This window comes from Carcharodon carcharias, chromosome 2, assembly GCF_017639515.1.
Source record: "Carcharodon carcharias isolate sCarCar2 chromosome 2, sCarCar2.pri, whole genome shotgun sequence".
Lineage (NCBI taxonomy): Eukaryota > Metazoa > Chordata > Chondrichthyes > Lamniformes > Lamnidae > Carcharodon > Carcharodon carcharias.
Window position 1 is genome coordinate 218,907,709 of NC_054468.1, and position 25,874 is coordinate 218,933,582.

At 43.0% G+C, this 25,874-nt stretch overlaps 1 protein-coding gene across 1 annotated transcript in view; it reads right to left on the reverse strand.

Annotated features, from left to right (window-relative positions):
* Positions 1 to 25,874, reverse strand: part of LOC121288797 (inactive phospholipase D5-like) — a 112,431-nt gene that overhangs the window by 57,660 nt on the left and 28,897 nt on the right. The window contains exons 3-8 of the mRNA XM_041207528.1: positions 15,675 to 15,858; positions 12,889 to 13,003; positions 12,328 to 12,422; positions 11,649 to 11,756; positions 8,965 to 9,100; positions 7,410 to 7,537 (exon numbers count right to left, since the gene is read on the reverse strand). Of these exons, the coding sequence (XP_041063462.1) occupies positions 7,410 to 7,537; positions 8,965 to 9,100; positions 11,649 to 11,756; positions 12,328 to 12,422; positions 12,889 to 13,003; positions 15,675 to 15,858 (766 nt within the window). The remainder of the gene's footprint in view (positions 1 to 7,409; positions 7,538 to 8,964; positions 9,101 to 11,648; positions 11,757 to 12,327; positions 12,423 to 12,888; positions 13,004 to 15,674; positions 15,859 to 25,874) is intronic.

Here is a 25,874-nt window from a genome sequence, read left to right on the forward strand (position 1 = left end):
TAGGCTTGGTTAATATGTTACTGTTGTAAGACATGCCAGATACGGTTATAAAACATTGACAATGATTGGCCGTCTGCAGAAGTAATAGGATTTGATCGATATCATATTTTGTTATTGATCCAACGCTGCAGGTGTCAGGAATTCTCCAAATTACTGCTCAGTTTTGCCAGAGGTTAGGTTTTTTGGCTGATTTAGTTTTGTCGGGCCTATTTCCAATGCTGTGTGAAATGTGATAATTACACAGTTTTAACCACTTATCAATGCATGGGTCCAATTTACATTTGACTTTTACAATCATTCATTATTACTACATGGACAGAATTTAGACAGTATCAGGCCAGATTTTAAAAGAAAATCCAGACTGTAAAACTGAGAGACTTTTGTAAAACAATTCACTATAAAAAGTAAGTTATGACTTTTTCTCATTATGAGTGACAAAAACATTAAATGCATGAATTATGAATGCTTGCTAAAATTTCACAATGTAAATCTCATCACAACAGTTAAATTACATTGCCACAAAGAACGATAGTCTTTGGAATACCTACTTCTGAAAATTTATGGGTATCACGTGTGTGTGTGTGTGTGTGTGTGTGTGTGTGTGTGTGTGTGTGTGTGTGTGTGTGTGAGAGAGAGAGTGAGTGAGATAGTCAGGAGTCTGATGGAATACTCTCTACTTGCCTGCATTTATGCCATTCTAATGCCCCATCCAAGAGAAAGCAGACTGTTTGATTAGTACCCCGTCCACCACCTTAAACATCTATTCCCTTCACCGGTGCTGCAAAGTGTGTATCATCTACAAGATGCAACGCAACGACTCACCAAGACTTCTTCAACCACACCTTTCAAACCTGTGGCTGCTGCTGTCTAGAGGAACAAGGGCAGAAGATGCATGAGAATGCCATCAAGTATCCCTTCCAAGTTACACCCCAGTCTGACTTCCTTCACTGTGGCTGGGTCAAAATCCTGGAAACCCCCCCCCCCCCCCCCCCCCCCCACACCCCCACCCACCCCCCGACACCCCTCTCCACCCCTGCCCTGTGGCCCCCGCCAACACACAAACTGCGCTGTGGGTGTACCTACACCCAATGGACTGCAGCGGTTCAAGAAAGTGGCTCACAACCAGTTTTACAAGGGCAACTAGGGATGGGCAATAAGTGTTGAACTTGCTACTGACACGCATGTCCCATGAATGAAGAAAAAAAGTAAAAAAAAAGAAATTTGGATGAGCTCAATTTATGGAGGATGGGAGGCCAGCCTGGAAAGCATTGAAATAGTTAACTCTAGAGATGACAAAGGTAGTGTAAGTGAGTTTTGGCCGATGAGCTGAAACAGGAGTAGAGTTTGGTGATTTTACATAGTTGGAAGTAGTTGGCTTGGTGTTTGACTGGGTGTGAGATTAGAAGCTCATCCTAGGGTTAAATGTGAAACCAAGTTTGGCAACGGTTTGGTTCAGTTTCAGGCAATTGTCAGGGAGAAGAATGGAGTCGGTGACCAAGGAATGGAGTTGCTGACAGGGACTGAAGAGCAAATTTTTGGCTCATCCAATATTGGATCTCAGACAAGCAGTTTGAGGGACCGAGCGAAGTGGTGGTGAGACAGAGCTTGGCGGTGCAGTTGAGTCTAATCCTGCTCTTATTAATGACTATGTGTGCGCTGCAGCAACTCACTAAGGCTTCTTTGACAAACCTGCAACCACAACTGCCTAGAAGGATAAGGGCAGCAGGTACACGGAAATACCATCACCTCTAACAAGTCATACACCATTCCAACTGGGAAATATAATGTCGTGCCTTCATCATTGCTGGGTCAAAATGTTGGAACTCCCTCCCTAACAGCACTGTGGGTGTCCTACACCACATGCATGGACTGCAGCAGTTCAGGAAGGCCGCTTAACACCATCTTCTCAAGGGCAATTAGGGATGGACAATAAACAATCAAAACAAAAAATGCTGGAAATACTCAGCAGGCTAGGCAGCACCTGTGGAGAGAGAAGTAGAGTTAATGTTTCAAGTCTAGATGATCTTACATTTCTATCTTTCTTCAGTTCTGATGAAAGAGCTTTTAAGATAGTGGAAGGGGTGAGGGGGCAAGAAGAACAAATGGGAAGGTCTGTGATAGGGTGGAGGGCAGAGGAGATTAAATAACAAAAGATTTCATGATGCAACGGCCAAAGAAAGTAGTAATGGGTATAGTACAGAACAAAAGATGTTTCCAAATGAGGCATGAATGATTTCATAGCAACCACCTGAATGCAGCATGAAAGGCAAGAAACAAGACAAGGCCAAACCTGCAAAACAACGAAAAAAAGACAAAAGAAAAAGAAAAAAAACCGCACAGAACAAGATGGAGGCAGAGGTTATGATCTAAAGTTGTTGAACTGCCAATGTGGAGTTTAGAAAGCTGTACAGTGCCGAGCTAAAAGATAAAGTGCTTTCCTTGAGCTTGCATTGAGCTTCACTGGAACACTGTAGCAGGCCAAGGACAAAAAGGTCAGTGTGGGAGCAAGGTGGAGAATTAAAATGACAAGCAACTGGAAGCTCGGGGTCATGTTCGCGGACTGAACGGAGGTGTTCCACAAAGCGGACAGCCAGTCTGCATTTGGCACCCCCCCCCCCCAGCATAGAGGAGGCCATGTTGTGAACAGTGTCCGCAGTATACTAAATTGAAAGTAGTACAAGTAAATCGCTGTTTCGCATGGAAGGAGTATTTGGGGTCTTGGACGGCGAGAAAGGCGCAGACGAAAGGACAGGTGCTGCATCTCCTATGCTTGTGCAGGTAGGTGTCATAGAGAGGGGAGAGTTGTTAGGGGTGACTGAGGAGTGGACTACGGTATCACAGAGGGATTGGTCCCTTTTGAATGCTGAAAGGGGAGGGGAAAAAGTGCTTGGTGGGGGCATCACACTGGAGTTGGTGGAAATAGCAGAGGATAATCCAGCAAAAAGGGAGGCTGATAGGGTGGGATGGGATATCGTGATTCTTGGAGGGACAGGAAGGGGCGAGAGTAGAGGTGCATGAAATGAACTGGACACATTGGAGGGCCCTTTCAACCACACTGGGTGGGAATCCTCAGATGAGGAAAACCAAATATCAGAAATACTGGTGTGGAAGGTTGCATCATGTGCAACAGAGACAGAATGAAATGGAATTGTTGGTTGTAAGGAAGTGATGAAAGGTCATCTCAACCTGAAAGGTTAACTCTGTTTCTCACCACAGATGCTGCCTGATCCGCTGAGTATTTCCAGCATTGTTTTTATTTCCGATTTCCAGCATCTTTCCAGTATTTTGCTTTTGTTATTTTGATGGACAATAAATGCTGGCCTAGCCAGTGACGCCCACATCCCATAAACGAATAACACAAAATAGCTAAATGTTGGCCTTGCCAACAACCTCCACATCCTGTGAATGAATATGTGTATATTTGCAAGATGGTAAAATCCATGAAATACCATCTAAACAAAACACAGAGCTCAAAGAATGAAGTAGGGTTATTGGGGAGAGATGATTCAAGGCCACATCAATGTAATAAATGTTCAACTTCTTCCATTACAAATAGATACAAAAAGCAGAAAACTAGTGCATCTCAAACACTTTGAGTGTAAAGATGTCATAATATAAACCTTGCCCTTATAATTAAAGCAATGCATTCCTACAATGAATATTGTTGCCAAATGCACTCAGAGATTTATGGATATAACCACACTTTATAATTCTATGAAACAAGACGATCTCAATCACATGGCACTGTACGTGAATATGTACATGAGAGTAGGAGCAGCATGACAAAAGGTGGATGCCTGAAACATGGGATTCCTGCAGTAGTTCAACAGACATGGCTCCATGGCCAAGACAGGAATGATATTCAACTTTATGAAATGGAACTTTCAAAACACATCTGTAATATCAGCAATAAATCCTCTTGTGGATCAATTTTTTTTAAGTGCTTTGGAGTGCTGTTGTATAAACCTGTGGAACATGAACATTTGTAAGAGTGGAGCTTTATATTAAGGTCTCCTTGAATAACAGTGTACAACACAAGTTCCTTTATACAATTAACTCAAAAGTGCCCAAATGCCAACCTACTTCATCTTCGCTGTGTTTCTCCTGGGCAATGCCATTCTGTCTCCTACTGCTTCCCCTCAGGGCAACGTGTGGGCAAGTATGACAAGACATAGAGGGTTCATCATATCAGGCTGAACGCTGAATAAACTGAGCTTGACCTCCCCTGGAGGCAGCTTGCTCCTGCAAGAGACTTTGCTTGCCTCCTCTCTAGAGTTTGAGTTTGGGCATGCGAGTGTCACTTTCCATGTGCCACCTGTGTAGCATTCTGACAGGGAAGGCGAGAGGTGTGACTGGTGCTACTATCCTGGGAAACAGCAGCAACCTGCAAGTCTCTTCCAGCTACTGCCATCGGGCCCTGAATCTGTGTTTCCACTGATCAATCCACTGGCTGACCCAACTCTGCGAGCCTTGAGAGACAGCAGTCTACAAGTTGACCTCTAGAGTATGAAAGTTAGTACAAAGGGTACTGTTTAATCTAACCCTTACTGTAGAGCTGCAGCCTGTGCTTCCTTGGAGATGATGTCACTCACTGGCCTCTAGCTGTTTTTTAGATGGAGGCTGTTTACTGGTCCCAGGGGAGCTCCCACAAGCTCCAATGATCTATATATTGATGGTTGCAGAGTCAGAGTTACTATATGCTTCAGATGTTCAGAGGCTGACTTCAAAGCCTGCACCTAAACATGATATTCCTTCAACGTCCTTCTTCTCAGCTGAATGCTCATGAGATGTAGATCCCACAGTGCCAGGAGCATGGATTCCTCAGCCTTTGCTGGAAAGGTACCACATTCTCACCCACCTTTTCAGCTTCCTTCTGGCTCTGTGAATCACCTGGTGTTTAATATCCTTACTAATTCTATTGAATTTGCCTTGGGTGATCACATTCGAGCTAATGTGTGAGAGTGAAGAAGTGAGTGACACAGGATGCGAGATCAAGAGGTTTGTTATTAATTGTGTTTAATTGGATGTAGATATTAACAGGGGATTCACATGTGTTCCTTTAGATAGGAACAGACTAAAACTGTGACGGTTGGGTTAGGAGGTGCATGTTTGTAAAATGTCACTCTGTGAACAAATGTTTATAAAAGTGTGTAAAGATAGGCTCCAGGTCTGTATTCCACCACCAGGTTTTCTGGAATATAACACTTGAGGCAGAGGATCCTGCAACAGAATCTTGCTCTTGGGACTTAAGTGTTGCCCTGTCCTCAATATCCTTTTCCTCCTCATCATCACAGTTTACGAAGAATGAGTTTCTTCTCTCTAATTCCCCTCATCATCATTATCATCCTTTTTATCATCATCCTCTGTTCCCATCCCTTCCCATTGCTCTGAAGATCTACGGAAAAGGAGGGTATAAGCTAAGAAAGGTTGGAAATATCCCTCTTGGGAACAAGGAGACAGAAAAGGATGTGGGAGTTTAGGCTGTTTGCTGCTTCACAAGCATGTCATGGCTACTTTGAAGGTGCGCACCCATGAACCTGCTGCCTATACAGGTCCCATCAATCTCATTATCTCCCATGGCTACAGCACAGTGCATCCCCCACAGCTCCATGGCTTGATCCTCATAGGAAGGTCTGGCTTCTAATGTTTAGAATGCCCCACAAACCCATACATCGGAAAAATACAGAGTGCTGCAAAGAACAGATGGTACAGTAAGCTTGGTCACAGATCAAAAACTTCATCTTTCTTGACCCGTCACAACTTGCACTCCTCAAAAACTCAAATGCCTGCATCCGAACTCACAACAATTTGCCCATCAGCTCTGTGCTCATTGACCTATGTTGGCTCCCAGTCTAATATGCCTCAATTTTAAGATTCTCAACCTTGTTTTCAAACATCTGCATGGCCTCACAATGCCAGCCAACTCCCTCCCTCTATTTACCCCCACCCCACCATCCCCCCACCCCAGCCCCTGAATCTCTGCAACATCCTCCAGCCCTAGAACCCTCCATAATTTTTGCGCTCCTCCAATTCTGGCCTCTTGTGTATCCTCAATTTTCAAGGCCTTCATCTACCCAAAACACTCGAATTCCATTTCTCTCTCTCTCTCTATTTCATTCCTCTTTTACTTTGTTCTTTAAATCCTTCCTCTTCAGCCAAGCTTTTGGTCACCTTTCCTGATACCTCTTTATTTGACTCAGCCTCAAATTTTGTCTGATAAATTTTGTCTGAACAGCGCACTTTTCCTTTCAATGTGTTCAGCAAAACTGCATGATTCTTAAATCCTTAACAATGGCTTGTTTTTGCCCCATTAATCACTTCAGCAAGGCTTAATTCTCACCCTTCTTTCTAGCAGAGGTAGTTATAAACTAAATAGATCAGAGCCCTGCCATCTGGATATTGGAAACATAATATGGCAGACACTAGAGAAACAATATGATTATCCATTTTGTGGCTGATTGGATTGAAAGCTAATAGGATCCTAATACCATCAGCAAGAGCATAACTAGGTCTGTTGGACTGCACAAATAAAGTCAGCTGAGAGTGGGAGCTATCCTTGAGTACTAATTTCAATGATTTGTGACAAGCATCCTACATTAGACCTGTCTTCGGGTCAGACAGTGGAAGTGTCAGACATTATTTTCCCCAATGCAAGAAAAACTCTGTCCAAGTTTCAATTCAGAGAATGGTGATCTGGTTTTAATGCTGCCACCTAATTCACATCTTATTGATAATGGCAGCTGATGACATAGGGAAAATTGCATTTTCATTTCCCATTGCGAATATAACATACTTCAATTGTGTTCATGTCACAAACAGTGCTGGTTGTGTTTAATAGAAAAATACCGTGTCTAATACGTAGTCCTTCCAAGGGATAATTCTGCTTTTTGTAACAGGGCCCCCACACCGGCACTGCACATCTCTCCAACAATAACTTGGCCTTGCCCTCCACTATATATTGATCTTGTTAATTTCTATGATTAATTATAGCGCTGTGATTGAGAGAGAATGGGACCTTTCAAACACAAACGTAAATCATGCCCAGACGCTTTGTACCTACTTGTTCAACTGCAGGAACTAACAGCCTTATTTCTCCAAATTGGGTCAGGTGGGCCAAACTGAGACAAGTCAATTTGCAGTTTTAATCTTTCACTGGAAGCCAGGAGTGACAGCACATTTTCTTTTTCAGCCATTTGTCAACACTAGTCCATTCCATATAGCTGCAGCTTGCACTGTTCATTGCGCATGTGCATGTTTTGTCCAAAGGTTCGCATTCAATACTGATGAGACGTGCATACTATAGCATTATTATTTCTCAATGGGATGCTGCATACATTCAAACCATGTAAGTATCAAGCTTGAAAATACGACACAATTATCTTTATATCAGCCTGTTGGGTATAAATTACCTGAGACAGAGAACGCCAATCCATGTGGGCACTGCCAATGTAAATGTGCTTCTTGTCCACCACCCAAAAAGAAGAATGAAGCTTGCCACCAATAATAGGAGTCATGTTGATGTATTTCACCAGTGCACCTGGATGTTAAACAGCCAATAACTTAACCATTAGCTGCTACTTATCAACATCTTCAAGCTATACCATGAAACACATAGGACACAATATGAAGATCTCTCACCACTGAGTCAAAAGGTTGTGGGTTTGATGTTGGAGTAAGTTATCAATATTATCGCATAAACATTCTTTAAAAATTGAGCAGGCATAGGGGTAGAAATATTATAACTGGTGGTGCTCGAAAAAAATCTTGTGCCCTCTAGTCTTCTAGTGAATTCAAAACTCTCTCTTTATTGGTCGGTACGCTGTTTGATAAGGTCAGCAGTTTGACCTGACTAACACTATTACCTGACTATGTATTTTCAGTTGGAGTTGTATTTAAACCTGCTCCTTTCAGGCCACAAAGTCCAATTGCTGTAAGTGAACCAAGCCTGAAGCCAAAGTTTAATTGCAGTTCAGTGAAGGAAGTTTGCAAATTAGGAGATGGTTGTAAATTTCTGACTCCAAGTCAGAAAAGAAAGCACAAAATTGTACATATTTTTGACACTTCGAACATTCACAGCTGAAGGGTGGCATGTGAAGTATGATGAGACTCTGAACGTTTGCATAGACCAATGCAAAACCTATTGGTTTATTCAAAGCAATTGAATACTATAATGTCAGACACAATGTATTATATGGAATTCTGTCCCTTTAAGGACACAAATTCACCGAACACCCTCATTGTTTCCAGTATTTCACACTGGAGGTGATAAGGGACGCACAATCTGGTTGCTCATGAAATGAGTAGGTGTACTGTAATACTATACATGTAAACATTTTCCATTATTTGTGCCACAGTAATGCTGGGTGCAACGAACGCCTTCATTCGTCCGCTATTCTTCCTGTATAGCTATGGGCAATGAAGGGAAGCTTTTTAGAATTTAAGTAGGCAAAAAAAAACAGTTCATGCACACTGCTGCAGAGTAAGTGAGGCATTAGTTGGCATAAGAAATGATAAGTCAGCAGCTTGAAATGACTGCTCAAGGGTTAAAACCATCTGAACAATTACAACCCCTTACTGAAACCCAGCACTATACTGCAAATGTAAGCAGAGTCACTGAATTATGAGCCAGCTCCAGATTTTGGAAACAAAAGAAGAGGCTTAACAGAACGCTATTACTCCTTACTATAATTGGTGGTGGTGCTGTTAATGTGTACATCATATATGGCAGATAATCTTAAGGACGTGCAGGAAGTCAGAGAAAACCATTGCAAATGAGTAAACAGACAGCCTGCCCGTTTCAGGTGTATGGCTGCTTGAATAATAAAAGGTAAAAATTTATGGAGCACCTTTCATGACCTCTGGACAGTCCCTAAATACTTCACAGCCACTGAAGTACCTCTGTAGTATAGTCACTGTTCTAATGTAGGAAACACAGCAGCCAATTTGCATAAAGCAAAGTCCTACGAAAAGCCCTGGCATAATCGTCAAATAATCTTTTTTTGAAATCGTGTTGTCTGAAGACAAGGGTTAAGCCAGTTTTAGGAGCCTGTTTACAATTTTCTGGTACAAACGTGCAGGGAGTATGCAACTCATGCTCTGACTGTTTGTACACAGGAGTTCAGAAGAATCAATTCCATGTGCTCTGAATATGAAAGTATCATTACAGCTGGTGACTGAATCATACAGAGCCAGGGGATGCAGGTTCAATTCCTAATCTGTTATGAAGTAATCTCACATGGCCAATATCTATGACTGGCTTTCATGGTCATTGTTAGGGAGGAGACATCTGGTCAGAGTTTTCTCTCTTCCCGATTCCCTGCAGGAAGTCTGGGCCCCTGTAGATATCAGGGGAAGGAGATGATACAACTCCACTGTGACGTTCCCTGTGGACAAACAGCCCCTCAAGATTGGGAAGGTCCTTTACCAGCTAAATGCTAAGCTTCTCCTAGGCAAAATGCCGAGAGAAACATCAGGCAGGGAGGATTGCGTGTAATTAGCAGAGGCCAACTGATCTTCCTTCTATTTAAGTTAATGGAGAGACATTCCATTGTGATCTGTGAGGAGGTGTGACTCCCTCCACTCAGTGGTATAGACAAAAATGTACCACCCATCCCCTCCCCTGCCCTCCCGACTATCTACATATTGAGGAGCACTAAGTGCCAGTGGAACCAAACCCCAACAAGGTGCCAACACCATCATGGCAGGAGAACGAGAGGTGTGGAGAATTGATGGAAAGAGAAGAAAGTAACGAAGAAAATACCTAAAGGACACTGACACTAACTCCTAAATACATCCCCAACAGGAAACGAGACAGCTGCTGGTTTCATCAGATTGATCATAAAACTTTCACCAAATATATTAATATAGGAAGGGGACAGTTAATTAACTAATTATTGGAATATATGGTGCTTAGCTTTAGCATGCAGAATGTTACATAGAAAATGTCAGGAAGTATTTCCAAAAAAATAAACAGACAGCAGCTACAGTATTGCCCTGTGAGAGCAAAAACCCAAGGCAAAATGATGGTAACAGTACAGAATGCAATTATCTATCAATCTGGAGCAATTATAACCCTTAAGTTTGAGAGGAACACAAATAAGTCTTTGCTTAGTCAGCTTTTGATGGCATTATCATAAATGTCACAGGGGAACTACCTGGCTGTCTGCAGGGAAATTAAATCTCAGAGTTACTCCACATTATGGGAATGGGTGTGAGCTTGGAAAGGACATAGTCCTCTTGTCCTTTAGTTCCAACAACCAGAGAATTAATCTGAGGAAGCAAACGGGGGTTTTCATGATCTGCTTCTATCACTGCTTGTTTGTCCCTACAACCACACACCCCCACACCCCCCTCCACCTCTTTGTCTCTCTATCTCTCCGCCCCCCACACACACACCTTAAACCAGCTTATATTTCAACTCTTGGACTCGAACGCAAGTTCTGTCGAAGGGTCATGAGGACTCGAAACGTCAACTCTTTTCTTCTCCGCCGATGCTGCCAGACCTGCTGAGTTTTTCCAGGTAATTCTGTTTTTGTTTTGGGGGTTTAATTATGCCTATCAAGGATCACAATTAAAATGAGGTCCGATCAATTGTTCTCTTGCTCAGGCAGTTAGTCTTGTGTCAGCCATGACTCAGAGGTAACAATTCTCACCTCTGTCGAAACGCTGAGGGCTGAAGTCCCATTCCAGGAACTTGAGTAGCAAAGTTAGGCTGAGGAAATGCTTACCCTGTCAGGGGCATTGTCCTTCAGATGAGATACCGTATCAGACAGAGGCTCCACTTGCCCGCTCAGGTGATTGCATCCAATGGCACTATTTAAAAGTAGAGCAGGGGAATTCTCCCTAGGCGTCCTCATCAATGTTTATATCTTGCATAGCATCACTAAAACAGATTTACCTGGATATTATCTCACAGCTGTCCGAGGGACCTAGCTGTGCACTAATAAGCTGCCATGTTCCTTATGTAACAGCAATAACTACACTGCAAAGTGTTTCATTTGGTGTAAAATGCTTTAGGACATCCAGAGGCCATAAAAGGTGCTATATAAATGCACCTTCTTCCTTTCCCTGATGGTTAAGCAAATTTAAGTTCTTCAAGGAACTTCAATTTTAACTTGGAGGAAATGAATATTGGGTTCTAACTGGGCAATATGTTCCACCCAGGACAATGTTAACCAATGCTACGGGCAGAATTGTTTGTCCGGCAGGCGAGCGAGCGCGTGCCTGACCGAACGGGAGTGCAATAGCGTGTGATCTTTTGGTCGGCGGGCAATCCCGAGAGGTGGCAGCACGACTGCCAACAATTAAGAGGCCTGTTAAGGGCCTTAAGTAATTAATTAAGCTGTACATTTCACTGCCCGCTCAACTGTTCACTTGGCGGGCGGGCGAATGGGCCAGGCGGCCTTGGCATTTTTAACGAAGCCTCATCCACAGCTGGGATGAGGTTTCCGGCGCTTACCAAGAAAGAAAATCAAAAAATTTTTTAACATCCTTTTTCACACGTCCTTCTTCATGTGACTGTTTATTTTTGTATTTAAAATCTGTCAGCTCCCAGGGGCAGCTTGGTGCCCTCAGGAAGCTGTCAGTGGGCAGTCAGAGCCCGGTCACAGGCGGCGGTCATTCTCACGGCCGTTCCCAAGCCCACCCACCAGACGAGGGAAGAATTCTGCCCTAAGCATCAGCAGCTCCAAGCGCTTCTGAAACATCTTTTCACCTTGGCGGTTACTAGTGATTGTCAAGAAATAGGCTTTCAAAATCTTTAAAAGAAACATTTCAGCGTCAGTTCCACAGAGAACTCACACATAAATTTAACTTTCCATCAACGGTGTCCTTTATATACTCACTCTATTCCCATTTGTTCACACGCGGGAGGGAATGGTTCGTTCCATCGACATCTCCACAGATCCGAACAATTCCATGCCTCAGTAAACCTACTGCGAGATTCCAATCTCTCCCTCCCTCTCTCCACTATCCTGCTCTCCTCATCACACGCAGCAAAGGTTACCGTATTGGGGAAAATTGAGAAGGAAATCAGGATTTAAAACTCAGACCTCATAGTTGGCACTGAATTTTAGGGGGAGAGGGCCGGCAGCTCTCACTACCCCAGCACTCAGTAGTGGGCACTGCAAGCGCTCCCTCGCTTGGGGAAAGCATGGATTCTGGAGAGAGGCAGGTCTGAGATAATGGATGGGTAGGGATGAGGGAGGATAGTGGGGAAGGGGTGAAGGGGGGCGGTGGCAGTTTTCGGAGGCCAGCCCAGTGGTTGGGTGGGGGAGGGGGTGTAAAGAAAGGGAGGGGTTGCCCCAGGGCACCCTCCAAAGGACATACCCGACTTCCTTTCCGCCTTTTAAGCAGTTTCCTGAAAAAGGTAGTCTGCCCACACCAACCACATGACAACATGGGCGGCCCATTATTCCACTCAACTGGATTGCAACAAGTTTAACTGACCATCAATTAGTTATTTAGAAACGGCAGGCAGGCTGCGGATTTCGGTGCCGGCTCACCTGCCATGTTATAGGGGACAGCTCGGGGGGTGGGCAGCAAGTTGGTGGGCTTGCCACCCCTCGTATTTCGTATGACCCCCACCGAAGACACACCTGGTGGGGGAGGCCCTAAAATCCAGCCCTTGCAAATTTAAATGTTTTAACATTAAAGCAACATGTCGACTAAATTGGAAACATGAATTTGTTTTTTTGGGGCAAGTATTTAAAATGTTCCTGATTGAGGAGCTCCATTAGTTTCAAACCTAGAAATTCTTTTTGAACAGTTTTAGTCCAGACAGAGGTTACTGGAGACCAATGTTGACCAGTAACAGTGGATGAGCAGTGTCAATTACTAGTTGATGGACCACTTGATTAGCCACAATCTTAAGGTGAAATATCTACTCACCGTTGGCTTTCAGATTTGTTGCATCCTGGGACCCATATTGGAATTTATTAATTGGGATTCTCAGACCAATGTTGCGAGTTTTCAATTCCTGTAGCTTCTCAAATACCTTTTCACCCTGGTAAGGATCATTTATAGACAAAATAAAATTGGTTTTCCAAACATTAAAAGGAATATTTCAGTCTCCTTTCTATCTGCTCCATTTGTCAAAGCGCAATTTTCTAACGTGTACTGCATTTTACTGAAAAAGACATCTTGTCGAAGCTTTTCACCATCACCTTTTCGTCTTGCACTCACCAGGACAATTGCAAGAGTACCAATGTCAAGGGAAGCAACAACTTTAAAGTTCTTGCTCCCCCTGACATTGATATTCTTGCGACTGTCCTGATGAGTGCAAGATGAAAAGCTTTGACAAAATGTATTTTTCAGCAATACTCAAGTTCTGTACTACATTACCATATTTTTATATTTTCCTCCTTTTGAGGTAAATTTTTAGGTTGACCTCTTCCTATTTGTGAGGAGCTTCTGTCCATCAAACTGGCCAGATGCATTTGGGTTCCCTCTGGTAGGATTGGTGCTTTACAAATCCAATAATGCTGCCCACCAGAAGCCATTCACTATCTGCACTAAGTTCATTCTCACAAATGCACAAGAGGTTAACCAGCTGCTTAGTTGCCAATTCTTGCATAATCTATAAACATGATCCTTCTTGATATCGCCCGTAAAAGATAAGATAGGATGGCTTTTTTGACCAGAAGCTCACTTCACTGAGATAATCCTACTGCTTTAGAAACACAACCCCATGTAAAGCTGTGCACAAAAGGACCATTACTTGAAGACAACCATCAAGGCACTGCAGAAATGAAACTACAAATGCTTTACTACATTAAACAGTTTAAAGTACTGAAAATATTGTCATTGAAACCCACATTTACTAAAGCCACATATGTCACTGTATAAACTTATCATGGTAAAAGTGTTTTTTTTTAATTGGGTACAACATCATCTCCACTACATATCTTCCAATCCCATGATCTATCAACTAGAAGAGCAAGGGCAGCAGGCACAAGGGAACACCACCCCTTGCAAGTTCCCCAAGCCATACACCATTCTCACTAGGAAATATATTGCCATTCCCTCAGTCACTGGGTAAAAACGATAGACCTCCCTCCCTAACAACACTGTGGGTGTATCATCACAGGTGGCAGTAGCTTAACATCCTGACAACAGTTTCCATAAGTAAAACATACCCACCCCAATCTGAAATGTGCGTCCTTTCACTTCCTACCCTGTAGAGAGAATTGACTCAAGCATTATCAATGATCCCACTGTAATATTGCTTCATGGCTAGGTGACACCTAAAAAAGTAGCTCACCATCACCTTCACAAGGCAATTAAAAAATACGTATTACAACTCTGCTTGCTTTTTTTCAAATGTGATTTTATTTTTTAATCTTTCTAATCTGTGTGTGTAATATTTTCTATAGAGGAACAATGGAACAGGAGTAGGCCATTTAGCCTTCCCACCCCCGCAGCAGCACTGTAGGTGTTCCTATAACACACGGACTGCAGCAGTTCACCATCACCTTCTTAAGAACAATTAGGGACAGGCAATAAATGCAGGTCCAGACAGAGACGGTCACATCCCATGAACGAATAAATAATTTTTACAAAGACCCTTGAGCCTGGTCCAACATTTAATGAAGTTACAGCTGTCCCACAACCTAACTCCATATTCTCTATCTGCAGTGAGTGTGGGAATAACCTGTCGCCTAGCCTTGAAGCAATATTACAGTGGGATCATTGGTAATGCTTGAATCAATTCTCTCTACAGGGTAGGAAGTGAAAGGATGCATATTTCAGATTGGGGTGGATATGTTTCACTTATGGAAACTGTTGTCAGGGTGTTAAGCTACAAAACAGCGTAAAGGAGCCTGGCATGCAAAGTGGAGAGAGGACATCTGAAGTGGTATTTAATGTGTCATGGTTAATTGACCCTGCTAATAATGTTCCACAGAAAAAGGCAGTGTACAGCAACATGTCCTATGGTGGTACCAGTGATGGGCAGCCGGGAGAGGGAAGCAACAAAATGAAATCCATTTGGAAAGATCATGTTGGTCTATATAAGATGGAAGTAACCTTCTGTTGCAGAGCTTCGAGGAGACGTGCCTTTCTGCAAGTATCAGGTGCTACCGGATTCCCCGAGCAGCTAACATGAACAAGTGAATGCACAGAGAACATAAATTTTCCACATCATTACATTCAAAATATTGCCCTAAGTCACTTGTAAGCCTCTGCCTCAGAAGATCATGAGTTCAAGCCTCTTTATCAAGACTTGAACACAATCTAAGCTGACATTTCAGTGCAGTACTGGAGAGGTGCTGCACTGTCAGATGAGACAAGATGCCATTTGGCCTTTGTTTTTACAGCTGTTGCATTTAATTTCTAGCCCAAAGGATTAAAATGAGTTGATGGTCAACGTACCAATTTTTGTAAGGAAAACTAGATCCCAGAAGTAGGCTTTCATGCCACAATAGGTGAAAAGTATCTGTGAAGGCCAGAGTTTGTCTGCTTTGATGCCAAAATTCTTTTGTGTTAGCATGATGAGATAACTTTATTTGCAGATACACAGCCTTTCTTTAAAACATCATGTTTTAATGTCGTTGAAACATTAACCTCAGAATTCACGCTTTGTTGATCGCTATTACATTTTATGGTTTAAAATGTCTTCCACAAATTGTAAAATGCAATTTTCTGCCTCTACTTGCTGATTTGGTTGTGTCACTTACCCAGTGGGTTAGTGAATGATTTTGGTCCTGGTTACCATTTCTTAGAGCCCAGTTGGAAGAGACAATATCAACACTGCGCAAAGCCGCATCCAGCAAGTCCATCCAACCTTGGAACAAGGAGATGCACTTAGTCGTGTTCTCTGTATCGTCCAGCCCATCTGGAATGTTTTCAACAAGATGGACCCTGAAAAGGAATGCAGAATTGCTTCAGGACTTTCTTACAAGATTCAAGGAATGACTGACAAAAATGCTTACCTTCCACTTGGCTGGAAAAAAACCACTGTTCAATACATTCCCAAGTTCATTTTTAGCTATATATAAATACCGTCAGAATTGGGTACATCAACATTTAATTTTTAATCAGCCATACACATTGGTGTATGATAAAATATATACGCACACATATCATTGAACATTAAATATTGGTTAAAAAAGCCATGTACTGCGAAGAACACTCTCTCATGAGAAGACAAGGACTGAAATACAGACCAGAAAAATGCCTGAAGTTACAGATATTTGTATTTTATGGATTGAGTGGTATCGCCATTGGAACAAAATATATGAGTGAGCGAACTTAACCAGTGGAAAGTAAGCAGGAGGATTGTTTTATAAATCGCTCAAGTTACTTACCCATGGTAAAGCAAACAGGTTCCAGTTGAGTGAACAGTGCTAATGAATTTGACTGTAGCACCTGTCAGATTAGATTTACAGATTGGCAGTGTACATGTATAATGCAATTATCCAAACAGACAAAGTGTAGCCTGTGAAGTCATTTGCCAAATCTAAGGCTACGGGCTCACCCATCACCTGCAACCCTTAAAGAACAAGAAGTTCAATACCATTTGTCATTGTTTTAAAAATATAAGTTAAGGTCTTGGCCCCAGTTTTATCCCAGAGACTGTTTTGGGAGTCATTTTTACATTTGTTTTTAGGGAGGAGCAGGAATTCGCATATTTCGCCATTTGGGAAGCAGGAAAGATCTCTCCCGTGTCCTGGCCAATATTTTTATCCTCAATCAATATCATGAAAGAACAGACAATCTTGTTGTAATCACATTACTGTTTTGTGGGAGCTGGCTGTGCACAAATTGGCTGCCACGTTCCCTATGTTACAGCAGTAATGACAGCTACACTTTAGAAGTACTTCAATGGCCGTAAAGAGCCTCACGACATCAGGAGGATGTGTAATGCGCTATAGAAATGCATGTTTTTCTGTTTTTAGTCTCCCCTGCTGCACTCTTGCCAATTTTGAGCGGCACCCACACAGAAGCTGCATGGCAGCCGGACCCTGCACTTAACAACCCAGGAGGGAAGTCAGTCAGTGGGATTAAAATAACGCTCGGGAGTTAGAAGTGCTTGGGTTTCATATCTGGAGCAGCAGATGTGTTTTCCATCTGTAACCTCTGCTCAGGCATCCAAAACAGTATCTGGGATAAAACTGGGGCCAAGACTTTAGCTTATATTTTTAAAACAATGACAAATGACTTCTTGTTCTTTAAGGGTTGCAGGCGATGGGTGAACCTGTAGCCTAAGATTTGGCAAATGACTTCACAGGCTACACTTTGTCTGTTTGATAATTGCATTATACACTGCCAATCTGTAAATCTAATCTGACAGGTGCTACAGTCAAATTCATTAGCACTGGTCACTTAGCAGCAAGATTCACTTAATAAGGAAGGGTTCTTTGACATGAGCATAAGTCTTTTGGAGCAATCAGTTCGCAGATATGAACCTTGAACTGAGTCCAAGATAATGAGTGGGGCAGGCAGGACTTCCACTGATGGAATTGCCACTGTTCCCAGTCACCTCTTTGCAGTCAGCTCCACCGGAATATTTTGGGCAGGCTCGCACAGCAGTGTTACTGTTTGCAATTGCCACTCCACAGGAGAGAAACAGAGGAGAAGCTACTTCAAGTACCAGCTACCTCCAGAAGCAACTTTAATAAAAACAGAAAAATTCTGGAAATATTCAGCAGCATCCGTTGAGACAGAAAAAGAGCTGATGTTTCAGACAGCAGGCAGGGTTTTGACCTTTCATCAGAGCTGGTAAAAGTTAGAAATGTAATTAGTTTTGAGCAAGTGAAAGGTGGCGTTTTTTGTTGTCTGGTGTACTGATCTCTACCTAGCAGGGGCTGAATGCCAATTTTCTGACACTTCCTCCTACTTCCTCCTGGACCATGACCCCACCACCAAACATCAAGTCACTGTTTCCAGGGAGGTCACTGATCTCATCTCCTCTGGAGATATTTCTTCCACAATCACCACCCTCATAGTCCCCCAACCCTGAACAGCCCACTTCCACCTCCATACCCCAAAATCCACAAACAGGAATGCCCCAGTTGACCCATCATTTTAATATCTTCCTGCCCCACTGAACTGATTTTACATAGATACATAGGATTAAATACTAGGATACATGATGCAGAAACAGGCCATTCGGCCCAACAAGCCTCAGTGTTTATGCTCCACTCGAGCCTCCTCCCATCTTTCCTCATCCAAATCTACCATTGTAACCCTCTATTCCCTTATTGCTTCCTATCTCAATGTTATTTTTATCTTCTCTTCTCTAGTTTCTTTCCACCTACGTCCATGGCTCTTCTGATGCCCTCCATCACTGGGGGAGGTGGTGGCGTTGTGGTATTGTCACTAGATTAGTAAACCAGAGACCCAGGGTAATGCTCTGGGGACCCAGGTTCAAATCCAATAAAATTTGATTTCAATCAAAATCTGGAATTAAAAGTCTAATAATGATTATGAAACCATTGTCAATTGATGTAAAAACCCATCTGGTTCGCTAATGTCATTTAGAGAAGGAAATCTGCCATCCTTACCTGGTCTGACCTATTTGTGACTCCCAGACCCACAGCAATGTGGTTGACTCTTAACTGCCCTCTGAAATGGCCTATCAAACTGCTAAAAGGTCAATAAAAAGGAATGAAACCACATGGACCACCTGTCATCAATCTAAAGAGCAAACTCAGCCCCGTTGGCTCTGCAAAATCCTCCTTACTGGGGGTTAGTGCCAAAATTAGGGTGACCTGACTCACTGACTAGTCAAGCAACAGCCTGACATAGTCATACTTATGGAATCATATCTTACAGATAATGTCCCAGACACCACCATCAGAGGTGGCAGCACAGCAGTATACAGTCAGAAGTGAGTTGCCCTGGGAGTCTTCAACATCAACTCTGGACCCCATGAAGTCTCATGGCATCAGGTCAAACACGGGTAAGGAAACCTCTTGCTGATTACCACATATCACTGATGAATCAGTACTCCTCCATGTTGAACACCAATTGGAGGGTGCAAAATGTACTCTGGGTGGGTGACCTCAATGTCCATCACCAAGAGTGGCTCAGTAGCATTTCCATTGCTGAATCCCCCACTGTCAACATCCTGGGGGTTACCATTGACCAGAAACTGAACTGGACTAGCCATATAAATACTGTGGCTACAAGAACAGGTCAGAGGCTAGGAATGCTGTGATGAGGAACTCACCTCCTGACTCCCCAAAGCCTGTCCACCATCTACAAGGCACAAGTCAGGAGTGTGATGGAATACTCCCCACTTGCTTGGATGAGTGCAGTTCCAACAACACTCAAGAAGCTCGACATCAACCAGGACAAAGCAGCCCATTTGATTGGCACCCCATCCACAAACGTTCATTCCCTCCACCACTGATGCACAGTGGCAGCAGTGTCTACCATCCACAAGATGCACTGGATGAATTCACCAAGGCTCCTTAGACTGCCCCTTTCTCACCCATGACCACTACCATCCCAGCTGCCATGATAGGGTTTGACCTTTTATATTCTACAAACTACAGCAACTATTTACGTCTGTAGAACAATATCCTAAAGCACTTCACAGAAGCATCAATTTCAAGCTAACTTTGTCGAGCTTACAGCCCATCACCCACTTGCTGTCCTTATAAAATTGTGCTGCAAGTCCTGCTTTTTGACCTTTACTTTACTACCGAATGGGTTCTGACTAGAGTTCCAAAGAAGAGTCATATTTGACTCAAAACGTTAATTCTGGTTCTTTCTCCACAGATGCTGCCAGACCTGCTGAGCTTTTCCAGCACTTGGTAATTATTTTAGAATTTTACTCTCCTGAGCTGAAGTCCATAATCTGTGACTTCTGGGTCACATAGCAGCCTCCAACATTGCCACACTTTTTCCACCCCATGAGTGACTGTGTGCACCAAAGCTCCTTAGACAGCATCTTCCAAACCCACAACCACTACTGTCTAAAAAGACAAGGGCAGAAGACACATGGGAACACCACCACCTGGAAGTTTCCCTCCAAGCCACTCATCATCCTGACTTGGAAATATATTGCTATTTCTTCACTGCTGCTGGGTCAAAATCCTGGGACTCCTTCCCTAACAGCACTGTGGGTGTATTTACACCACATAGACTGCAACGGTTCAAGAAGGCAGCTCACCGCCATTTTCTCAAGGGCAATTAGGGATGGGCCATAAATGTTGGCTTAACCAGTGACGTCCACATCCCATGAATGAATTTTTTGAAAAGTTTGGCCTAGCAGTTATCTTGTCACCATGGACATGCAACCCCTCCATGCCTCCAATCCCAGCAGGATAGTCTGAGAGCTCTCTGCTTCTTCCTTGAACAGAAACCCAACTAGTCCCCATCCACCACCAACTGGCTAACTTGTTCTTCTCCGATTCCACTCACTACTGTTAACTAAAATGTGTTGTTATGGGTGCCCACATGAAGCTCTGTCTGCCTTTTTGTGGCATACGTGAAACATTTTTTGTTCCAGTCCTCCTCAGGCTCCTTCCCTCAACTTTTATTCCAGTACATTGATGACTGTATCAATGCTGTTTCTGCTGTCACCCTGAACTGGAAAATGACTTTGCTTCTAATTTCCATCCTTCCCTTGCCTTCACATGGTCTGTCTTTTACTCTTCCTTGTTTTCAATATCTCCATTACTGGCAAAATTCACTATCGGCCCACTGACTCCCACAGTTACCATGACTACAATTCCTCACACCCCACTTCCTGTATTAATTCCATTCCATTCTCCCCAGTTTCTCTGTCTCCATCACATCTGTTCAGATGATGCAACCATCCATACTATATTTCCAATATGTCTTCCTTTGTCCTCAACCAAGGATTTCACCCCATCATGGTAGATAGGGCCATCACCATGTCCCATCCATTTCCTGTGCTTTTGCTCTCGCCCCTGCCCCTCCCTCCCAGAACCACGCAGGATCCCCTTGTCCTCACCTTCCACCCCACATTCAGTGGAACGTCCTCTTACATTTCTGTTACCTCCAGCGTGAAGCCACCATCAAACAAATCTACCCCTCCCTTCTCAGCATTTTGATGGGTCCATTCCCTGCATGAGGCCCTCACAGACCTGATACATCAACTCCATTTCTCTCTCCACAGATGCTGAGCATTTCCAGCATTTTGTGTTTTTATTTCAGATTTCCAGCATCCACAGATTTCTGCTCTAGTTCAGAAGCAGCTTCATTGCGTCGCAGGCGAGAGTTCGAGCAGAATGGCAGCAAGGGTACTTTCAGCACGCATATCCCTGAAACCTTTAGAACCTAAGATAATGGTTAAACTGGCCCAAATCAGGATGAGTATTGACATGTTATGGACACTGAGTAGGTCAACCAACGGAACAGTCCAGGTCCCTATAGAAAGAGTTTGCTTTGGAAGCAAACCTCACCTCTGGATGCCCTCTCCAATTACAGTAGTCAGGCTCAACACTGAGTCTGCCATTAACAAGACCTGGGAAGTTGAGCGTGTTGTAGTCCTTCCTTCCAAGAGACATATACAACATAGCCTGATACCAAACACCACATCAACCCGATTACATTGTTTCTTGGAGGGGATGATTTGCAGGATCTTTCTTCAAATTTTCAATTCACTCCTACAGAGGCCCATTAAAATGGGCAAATACCTTTGAATTAATGATTACAATTGATTTTGAGGCAGCCCAATGGCATGCTCCATAAAGCGCCATGCCAAATGACAACTTGGACAGCACTCAGCACTGCTCAGATCTCGCCAAAATACATAAACTAGGCTTGTTTTCCCTATAATATATAAAGTAGTAGAATGTGGAATTCTCTCCCCCAGAAGTAGTACATGCTAGCTCCATTAATAATTTTCAATCTGAGACTGACAGATTTTTGACAGGATATGTTACAATCCCTGTGGGGATCCATAAACCCAAAGAACCAAATTTACCCAACAATCCCCAAATTAAGAAATTACCAAAGGAGGTTTTTTTTTGTAACATTTACTTTAACATGAATCAGAATCAATGTATATTAAACATAAATTAACAGCAAAATCACAGGAGGTACGAGCTATAAATTACACATGGAGTAGCAGATACACCAAAGATAGATCCCGGGGATTTTCTACCCTGCCTGTTTGGCACCAATTTCAGCCTCAAGAGTTCTTCCAAGCTCAGATCATCTTTGGGCAGAATTCCAGTCCTTTTTCTTCAAGGACTTAGCTGATTCTCTGCTGGCAACAGCTTCCACATAAACAGGGTTATGCCTGTGCAATCATTTCTACCCCCTGTCACGCTCCTTTCCAGAACTTTCTCAGCTCTCAGCTCCTTTCGGTTGTGGGAGTATGGATCTACCAGAATCACCTTTACCTTCACATGGTATGGCCAATTCTGGGCATTCATTCACTTGGAAGTGGAAGAAACAGCAGCAGCAGTCCTATAAATGTTTTCTGACCACTCAGGAATCCATCTCTTGGTTTATTCTCTCTCTCTTCTCTTTCTGTCTTCCATGTGGTCTCCATATTTTAACTTCCTTCTTGTTGGTACTGCTCCATGGTCACAGGTCGCCAGGTCACATGGACCAGTAATGATTATCCAAAAATTACAATTAATCCTTTTACAATTGATATAAACTCTTAAAAGTCCTTTCCAAACATTAAAAAATAAATTACATACTCCCCAAACATTTTAACCATCATGATAATGAAAGAAAAACACCAAATTGCGTCCAGAAATACTGGACTTTACAAATAATACTTGCGTTTTTAAAAATACACACAAGCCACTGGCTGGAATGTTGCAGGGTGACTCCCTAAGAGGTAATGGAACCCCACCCTGTTGCCAGACAAGGTACTTCTAAAGCCATCCAGAAACAAATTGCTCCCTCCAGTAGAGACAATGGGACATAATGGGAGATGAGTATCATCTCATCAAGAAATCCTGTGAGCAATGCCCAGACAGATTTATGAATTTGCTTCCCACTTTGAATATACAAAGAAGGGGTTAAAAGTGAGCTGAAAAGACAACCCGGTGTCTGTCTTTTGGCGGATGTTCTGAGAAAAAGTAAGTGCTGAAAGTTTGACTCAGAAGTAACAGCCACGCACATTACCCCTGCAAATCGCCATTTTGCAGGTATCCTGATTTCTCTCCCTCTCTACCAAATTCAACACTACTGGGACCTCAAAAGCGACTATTCATCTACTGGAGTCAATTCTACTGGAATCTCAAATCACAACAGCCACAATGCTCAATCATCTACTCCCCATGAGTCAGGGACTGGTCCGTTACCTTTTTTTTTTAATATTCACTTACTTCAAGCTGAATTTTATTTTTTATTTGTATGACCATATACGCATGTGTTTTATTCTTTCTTGCCTTTAGTAGTTAATAAACTTGCTCTTACCTTTAACTCAAGAAAGTCTGGCTCAGTTGGCTCCTTCAAAACCAGGACGATTGGGTCTGAGAAAAAGGTATCCGCAAAAGGGATCCTTATTAGATTAAAATTGTGTTGAAACCAACAAGGGGGGGTGGGGGGAGGTGGCTGAACAAAGACAGGGAGCCAGTTCATCCCTCCTCACCCAGGGTATAACAATTTGGAGATGTCCCATCCAGACGGTGACAAATTGAGGTGTCTCGCCTGGATCAAAAACTCTGGAGAAACTCACCCGGGAGTGGGTCATAACAAAGCAATTACAAACTTTCCTTACTGTTACCATTTCCAGGTCAAAGGCCAGTGCAGATATAAAAGGATTTGGAGTAAAAGCAGGTGGATGGAGTTAGGATGCAGATCAGCCATGCTCTGATTAAATGGTGAACAAGCTCGAGGGACTGAATGGTCTACTCCTATTCTTATGTCTTATGTTTCAGCTGGGTTAGTAAGTGTTACACAACAGTAGAAGGGAAGGGGTTAAAAACATGAATATGGCTGAAGAGAGAGACATATTGCTGAAGCTATTCATCTTGCACTCATCAAGGCAAATGCCAAACTTCAAACAATCACAATAATTCATATTACAGGAGAAAGGGTGCTGTTTGGTTTGCAAGTCAACTCTGATTGGCTGAGGTGTTGCCATGGAGAAAGCAACAGTGAACTACAGGCTCCCCATGCTTCCAGGTAATTCAAGGCACAAGGCTTGAAAGTATTCCTTTTATTTACAGAGAACAGGACTCGGCATATGAATTAACGTATGTAGCTTCTAACAAGCGTAAATGAGCCACTTGACTGATTATCTTCAGCTGGTTGTTCAGTGTAGCTATTAGCACACTCAGGATTATCGAGCAAGTATATCGCAGAATCACATCTAACAGTTGATGTTTTGTTGTGAGTTTTGCAAACATGGGCTGGCCAAGTAAGGTCTGTACTCTGCCTATCACAAACAACCTGAGGAACATGTTTGATTCAAATAGTCATTTGGTAGTACAGAACTTGAGTATTGCTGAAAAAAAGAGGCTTTATGTCAAAGCTAATTGTCTTGTACTCGTCAGGAGAATTCCCAAGAATACCAATGTATGAGAAGAGAATACTGATGGGTAGCAAGTGGATTCTGATTGGTGGAGGCATTGCCATGGAGAGTGCATCAGTTGATGGTGACTGATAGTTAACTGCCAAGCATTGAAGTTTAAACCAAGTAGCTTGAGTCTGATTGATCAAGGCATTACCCAGAGGAATGAACCAGTGAATGGCTGTCACTGAGTTTTGCAAGCATGGGCCAGTTGGGTACAGTGTGTACCTTGCCTATTGCGAACAGCAGAAGGGACAGGCTGTTTGATATGATCTGCCAGTCTCTGGGACATACGACCTAAATACCTAGCATCACACTGGCACTGAAATTCATATTGCACATTACTTATTTGTGTGATAGTCAGAACTCGCAGCTCAAATTCACCTTTGAAATGAAGCAGTCAAATGAACTCCCTTTGCTTGATGTGCTAGTTGAGAAATCTTCCAGGGGTTCTCTACGACGGTCTACCGTAAGCCTAGCTTCACTGGTCAATATATGCATTGGGATTGTTACAGTTCCACAAGCTATAATATTGGCCTTACTGGCAACTACATAAGTAGGGCCTGAGCCATTTGCTCAACATGCAAGCTTGATGCTGCAATAGGCGCATCAAAGGTATCCTGCAAGATAATGGCTACCCTGATCAGATCATTTTGCACTGTATTTTGCACAAACTCATGAATGAAGGGCAAGGTATCTCAAAAACTTGAGCAACAGGTGAACAGGTTTCAGTCTGGTACCATGCAGCAGCAACACAAGTGGTAATCGCCACTAACTGGATGCTCTCATCAAGCCAAAAAGACGTTCTACATATCACACAAATGTGTAATGTGCTATATGAATTTTAGTACCAGCGTGATGCTAGGTATGTAGGTTGTATGTCCCAAGGCATGCCCCTTCTGCTGTCGCAACGGGCAAGGTACAGACTGCACCCAACCAGACCACACTTGCAAAACTCAAAACAGTGTCCAACATTAAATGTGATTCCGTGATTGGACAAGATTTGCTAAATAGCCCTCAGTGTGCTAAGAATTACGCTGACAACCAATTTAAGATAGTGTGTCAGCCTCAAGTGTGGCGCATTTGCGTGTATTGGAAGCTGCATATATTAATACACAGGGCCCTTGCTCTTTGCAGACAGAAAGAGCATGTACACACATTGCATCTGTTTCAGCTAAGCAAAATCAATGACAGCCATTTGCTGGTTCATTCCTCTGGGCAATGCCCTGACCAGAGCCTGGCTTAAATTTCAAACAATGTTTGGTAGTTAACTGTCAGTCACCATCAGTCACTGGTGCATTCCCAATGGCCACGCCTCTACCAATCAGAGTCCACTTGCCAACCAATCAACACTTTCTTCTCAAACAGTATAAATTTGTTGGTTTCCCTCGCATTGGTATTCCTGCAAATTGTTCTGATG